This window comes from Psammomys obesus, unplaced genomic scaffold (assembly GCF_907164565.1).
Source record: "Psammomys obesus unplaced genomic scaffold, mPsaObe1.curated_primary_1811, whole genome shotgun sequence".
Classification (NCBI taxonomy): Eukaryota; Metazoa; Chordata; class Mammalia; order Rodentia; family Muridae; genus Psammomys; species Psammomys obesus.
In genome coordinates this window covers 2,674,440-2,681,352 of record NW_026585689.1, presented here as the reverse complement: position 1 = coordinate 2,681,352, position 6,913 = coordinate 2,674,440, and the positions used below count along the sequence as shown (strand labels likewise).

General features: G+C 43.2%; 1 protein-coding gene across 1 annotated transcript in view; it reads right to left on the bottom strand.

The window, feature by feature from the left end:
- Morc1 (MORC family CW-type zinc finger 1) overlaps positions 1 to 6,458 on the bottom strand; it is a 169,052-nt gene extending 162,594 nt beyond the window's left edge. Inside the window, exons 1-2 of the mRNA XM_055593130.1 lie at positions 6,397 to 6,458; positions 931 to 984 (exon numbers count right to left, since the gene is read on the bottom strand). Of these exons, the coding sequence (XP_055449105.1) occupies positions 931 to 984; positions 6,397 to 6,458 (116 nt within the window). The remainder of the gene's footprint in view (positions 1 to 930; positions 985 to 6,396) is intronic.
- Between the last annotated feature and the right edge of the window lie 455 nt (positions 6,459 to 6,913).

Sequence of the window (6,913 nt, the reverse complement as noted above, 5' to 3'; positions counted from 1 at the left end):
TTTCTTTGCTGCCACCCTTCCTTCCTCTTCTTTCTATGATATTACGTATCTTTTGGGATACGTAAGTTCTGATCCTTATACCCACAGGAAATCACTAAAGTCTTGAACATAACATAAAATAATTTATTAGAGTAACAGGGAAGTTTATAAAATCCTTCAGGAGGCTGGCTGAGCATCTTAAATAAAATAGTCAATGTACATTTTCTTTTGATGTTTGCTATCAGCACCTAAACAAGGGTGGAAAGCATCAGTGTCCACCAAAGCCAGAAAAAAACAAAACAAAAAAAACAAAAAGAAAAAAAAACAAAAAACAGACATCCAGGTTCCCAATATGACACCACAAATTAAGCAAAGGTGAATGACTCTCTCATTTGATCTTTTCTTAAGGAACCTGGATTGTATAGGAAAGCAAATTACAGTTTATTCCAGATGAGAGATAACAGCTGTTGGGTCTCAAACCTGGGACAAAGTGCCAATTAACATATCTAGGTGGACTCGGGCTGCCAGCCTCCCTCCCTGTTACATGGCCCTCCTGGCTGGCATGCCCTGGCCCCTATCCTCAACTCTCCGGCCAAAAGGCTGGACTGTCCTTCCCTCAGCTGCTTCTCCCTGTATAACCCAGCCATTTTTGGCTATGCCATTCTCTTGGTCTCCTGGTTTCCTGGTCTCATGGCTTATTCCTGGCCTCTCTGGCTCTCCCTGTCCCCTCCCCCCTTTCCTCATAGTTATGTTCACTCTGAGCTCTCCCAGATATCTCTGCCTCTGTCTGCACTCTTCCTAGTATCTATAAACAAACAAAGAAACAAAAACCTTTCAATCAGTTAGGAATATTTATTTTTTCTTCAACGGCATTATAGTTTCATTTCAAATGTAGACTGTACTTGTGTCTTGAAATTTCCTTGATGATCTTTGTTTGCAGATACATCTTACCTTGCGTTGTCCAGCAGCTCAGCCAGAGCTCCAAAGAGGAAACTGTGAGTTGTGCTGGTGAGGAAATAAAGGGAGAACAAAAAGGTCAAGACGGTATGCAATCAATTAAGGCTTAAGATATAGTCAAATGCTCTCCTGTTCTGAACAGCTCACTAATTAAGAAGGGATGGAGCAGCCTTACCAGGCCACAGAAGATGACAATGCAGCCACTCCTGATGAGATCTGATAGACTAAGATCAGAAGGAAGGAGAGGGGGACCTCCCCTGTCAGCGGACTTGGGGAGGAGCATGCATGAAGAAGGGGGAGGGAAAGTGGGATTAGGAGGGAAGGGGGAGGGGCTTATGGGGGAATACAAAGTGAATAAAGTGTAATTAATAAAAGCTAAAAAAAATAAAAATTAAAAAAAAGGGATGGAGGATCTAATTATGGACAGGGGAGGGAGAACAACACAGAAGGGGGAGGGAGAGAGGAGGGACAAATGACACTACAGATGCTTGAAAAAGACACAGGGAAGTAATTATATTTACCTAAAAATACATGTAATATCTATGAATGTGCATCACATATACAATTAATTCTATTTTAATTAAATTTAGTTAAAACTTGCCGAGCACAGTCAAGACTCTGAAGCAGAACCTGCATTTTGCAAGGCTGGGATAAGAACACAGTATTTTTGGTTAATTTTTTAAAGTATCTAGGGGGGTGATTTGTTTTGTTTGTGGATTTTTTTCAAAACAGGGTTTCTCTGTGTAGCCCTGGTTGTCTTGAAACTTGCTCACTCTGTAGACCAGGCTGACCTTAACCTCAGAGGTCCACCTGCCTCTGCCTCCCAAGTGCTGGGATTAAAGGCGTGTGCACCGCCACTGCACAGCTTCTTTTCCACATTTATTTGCTTATACTTTTATGTGTATGCCTGTTTTGTCTGCGTGTAAGTGAATGCCTGGTTTCTGCAGAGACCAGAAGAAGGTGTGGGATCCCCTGGAACTGGAGTTACAGGTGGTTCTGAGCCACCCTACGGGTGCAAGAAATTAAACCAGGGGTCCTCTGGAAGAGCAGTCAGTGCTCTGCACTGCCAAGCCATCTCTCCGGCCCCTTTGCTTGTTTCACTGTTAACATTTGTTAGCACAGAAAGAAAAAACAAAACGCTTCAATGTAAGATTTCGTATACCCATATCAATATATTTTGTTCTACAACATGTTTTCCCAAAACATCCTAGTAAAAGGGAGACACCAAAGGAATATATTATTGCTACAGAACAGTTTGATCTTTTAAATTTGCTTCATAAATATGTATTCAAGTGAGGTTTTTCTCATTTCTTATTAAATAATAGTATTTAAGATCAAATTATTTTTGGAGAGTTATTTCCTAAGACCTGTGGAAGCAGAGGTTGGCAGGTGCCCTGCTCCCCCCATTGTCTGTAATTTTGAGTGGAGCCTTTCCAATGCTGGAAAGGTGCTTCCCATATATTTGTGGTCTGTCTCCTGAGCCCTAACGCCAGGTTCTCTCCAGAACATGGTGGGCTTTCACTGCGTCCTCTCTTTCTAACACTTGCAGGGGGTGAGTGAAATCTGGGCTCCCTTCAGGGTTAGATGCCTGCTTTCCGTTTCCTGATGTAGACACTTCAGCCACGAACCTTATCACACCATTAGGGAAAATCCGGTTTTCTCTTTATATGTAATACATGCACCAGAAGCAAAAGAGACATTTACATAAGCAAATGCAAACATACACACACACACACACACACACATATACACACACTTGTACAAGGGAAAGGAAGCACAATTTTAACGCTTAAAAACTTCAGGCCGGCAGCAGCACCTTACTTGAAAATGTATTTATGAAAATATTTCATGCCAGGTGGTGGTGGCACACGCCTTTACTTCCAGCACTCTGGAGGAAGGGGCAGACGGATCTCAGAGTTCAAGCCCAGCCTGGTCTACAAAGTGAGTTCTATGACAGCCAGGGCTACACAGAGAAACCCTATCTCAAAAAAAAAAAAAAAAGAAAGAAAATACACAAACATAACCCCATTTTTTTTTTTTTTGGAAACTTAAACTTCAAACACTGATGCTAAAAAAAAGACTTCTGAATAAATTCATCTTTAAAATTTTTCAATTCATTTAAAAATAAGTACTGGGAAAGAAAGAATGAGAGAGAGGTGGGAGACTAAAGGCAAGAAAGAAATTTCATGTGTTTTCTCTCATATGTACAATCTAGAAGGGGAGGAGGGAGACCAACCGGAAGGAGAGGGGGAGACTAGAGTGTGTAATGAAGGGACATATAAGCAAAGTACAAAGACACGTGTAAAATATCTTATTAAACTCATTATTCTGTAGGCTATCTTTGAATTAATTTTTTTAATTCTCCTGTTAATATGCAGATGTCCTTTGCTAAAAAAAAAAAAAAAAAAAACTAGTATAAAAATTAAAATGTAGAGGCTGGAGATAGGGCCCAGTGGTTCAAAGCACTTGCTGTTCTTCTAGACTAAAGGATCCGAGTTTGAATTCAGTTTCCAAAATCCAAATGAGGTGCTGTAACTGCCAGTAATTCTAGTTCTGAGGGGTCTGACACCTTCTTCTGACCTCCACGGACACCTTTACACATATGAAAGACAAACACATGCTCAAATTATAAATAATTGTTTATTATTTATACTATTTTTGAATTAAATTTTAATACATGACCAAACCCATCAGAAAATGGTAGTAATTCTAGACAAGCATTCTAACACTAAGGTATGCTCCTGGCTTTTCAACGTATAAAACTTCTGATGAGAACGGCCATGTGCTTTTCTGTTCTATCTCATTCAAGAGATTTTTGTAAACATTTGCCCATATCTCCATTGTGTACAGACGGGGTCTTTACTTCTTGGAATTCAAGTCAGGATCGAGAAGGAGGTCATGGGGTACATAGAAAACAAGACAAATAACCATAGTTTCCAGAGCTTGCTCAGGGCTACCTTCACAGTGATAACAGGGAAGAGCAGCCACAGAGTAGGGATAAGAGATCACAGAAGACTGTCACACCTGACAGTGATACCTCTGAAGGTATCTTCTGACCCCTGAAGATGAGAACTCTATCCTGTGAAGGGCCAAGGTGGAAACTCTCCAGACAGGGAAAGATCCCAAAGCGGAAGAGTGATGGAGACTATGCTAAATCTTTGATGGGTACAGAAAACAGGTTCAAGTGAAGGCATGTCTGGGTCATGCAGGAAGTAGAAAGGGGTTTGTTCAGGCCCCGTGCAAGTGGAAAACACTGTAATGTTTTCTGATGAATGGCCTTTCTACCCAGGTCCCTTTTCAAAAGCTCTGCCTGGAAGCTTTACAAAACCTGGTACTGCAAAGCACTTGGTTAAGAGGCTGTATGGAGGGTGATTCAGAAAGGAAGTGGTGTGGCTCGGGCTGGAGTCAATGGCAGCAAGGATGGAAAGCTGTTCAGTGCCTTAGAGAAAGCATGAGCTTGACTGCAGGATATGATTCTAGGATGTGGAAACTGAATGTTGAATAGAGAAATCCCAGGACTGGAGAGGATGGAATGGGAAGGATCAAGTGTGAGACCGCCCCGGGCTGTACAGCAAAACCTTACTTAAAATGTCGAGCAAAAAGTTTTTACTCCTGGTTGTAAGGAAGAAGGTCTACCAGGGAGCTGAGGAGATGTCGATTTGTTTCAGAGTTCCGGTGGCATCGTGATGTCCTCTTTGTTGTCATGCCACTAGCTGCAAACTGAGCTGCAGAAGTCGGTATCACCGGGCAGAATGTGGGAAAGTGGGGCTGGGACTCAACAGCAACAAAAATGACACACAACAAAAGTGGGGCTTTTTCTCAACCATAAAATTCACAGTCTTCCGGGAACTGGCTCACGCCTTTTCTTAAACTCACTCAAAACTGTTCCTTTTCATTTGTCTTCTACCTAGCGGACCCTTCCTTCCAGCTTGATCACCATTTTCCAGGACGGGCAAATGGGCAAATATCTGCTTGACATCACCTATCCTCCTCTGCTACCTCAGAATCTCACAGACTGGACTACACAATACGACCACCCTTCCCTGGCTTTCTTTATCCCTCCATTCCTGTGGTTCACACTTGCTCCATCCATTAGAACAGCTGGTCCTTTCAGCAAACAGCAATTTTAAGGTAATTCCTAAACACCAACACACCTTATGAACGACAAATCAGTCACTGTTGTACTGTGCCGAACTCAAAGTGACCAACGACACAAAAAAACGCAGTCACTTGACCCCACAATCTGACTGCAGCGGCCTTCTCTTAGCCACAGTTTCTTTCTGTGGATTTTCGTTGTCCTTTTGTCTGTATCACTCCGAAAGCATTGGCTGGAAAGTTCCAGAAATAAGCTGTCCATAATTTCAGCGGTATACCAGGCTAAGCAGCATCAGGATCTGGCTGTGCCCCACTTCATCATGGTGTGTGGTTGTAACTGATTTATACTGTTGTTCTTGTTCGTCTCTTACCCTAGCTCTTTCATCGACTTTATGGCGGGCATACAAGCACAGGGAGAACCAAAGACATACCAATACATACAGACTCTTATGTCCAGTTGTAGTTCCATATTGCCCCACATTTTAAACATGCTCTTTGGAAGTCTTCGTCAATTGTCATCGTTAAGAACAGACTATACTATTTCTTTTCTATTTTCTTTTGTTGTTGTTTTGGTTTGGTTTTTGTTTTCTCGAGACAAGGTTTCTCCGTGTATAGCTCTGGCTGTCCTGTAACTTGCTTTGTGGACTAGCCTTGAACTCAACAGAGATCCTCCTGCCTCTACCTCCCAAGTGCTGGGATTGAAGGCCTGCACCACTGTGACCGGCTCTTTTTTATTTTCAGCTTTGGGGGGGGGGGGGGGAGTGTTTCGATGCATGCCTAGTGCCTAAGGAGAACAAAGATGGCGTTAAGAGTTACAGGGGATTGATTGTGAGCCGCCCTGTGGGTGTTGCAAATTGAACCCTGGTCAAATGGAAGGGCAGCCAGTGTTCTCAAATGCTGAGTCATCTCGCTAGCCCTGACTACACCATAGCAGCCAAAAAGAAGGAGCAAAATGCGTCTTACTCAAGCACAGACAAACAACTTTAGGGTCATTCTCCACAGCTGTTGAAATCTACGAAGGCGAATTACCCTGTAAAGCAACCTGACTTTACAGTGTCTTCCACAGCGTAGGAATAAGGATAGAAAAGGATGGGGAGTGAGTAGTTCTAATCTCCTGGCCAACATTTAAATTTGTTAAATGATAAATATGGGACCAACGTTCCACTTGGTTTTAACTGAAGAGCATCAAAATGATTCAGTCTGTCCCTGGGTGTAGAGTTATTACTTCCTCACTACATACTCACACGCGGTAGAAATACCTTCCTAAGTCAGTCCGACCAAGTTCATTAAGCCTTTTTTCCAATTGAATATGGCGGTAAGCACGCGGACAAACCCTACCCCATCCCAGCCCCTGTGGAAACTCACGAGTTTGCGTGGATGAAATCCAGATGCAGTTTGGCCCTCTGCAGCAAGGCATATTTGTCCATGTCCTCAGGCACGACCTGTGGGCACGGAAAACACCAGTGCTGGGTCCGAAACTGTAGCCCCACCCCCACTCCGTGGGCCACGCCCACGCCTTCGATGGGCGCATGCGCCTCCTGGTGTCCTCAGCGGGAAGCTCACACTGCCCTGTAGCACTTGTCTGGAAGGTTGTTGTTTTGTTTTTCCTTATTTACTTTTTTATTTTTTATCTTAATCACTTTCCAGCTTGATCCCAGGCCCCTCCCTCCTGCCCTCTCAGACTTGTCTTTGTGCTCTCCTCCTCCCATCCCCCCTTCTTCTTCTCAGAGAAGTAGATGAACTGTGAGAGAAGGGGTTGGGAGGGTCACCAGGGGGATGTTGTTTTGTTTTATTGTTTTGTTTTTGTTTCTGTTGTGGTTGTTTTGGGACTGGGTGTCCCTTCATCGTCCTGAGTATTCTGGAATTCAAAGTGTAGATCAGG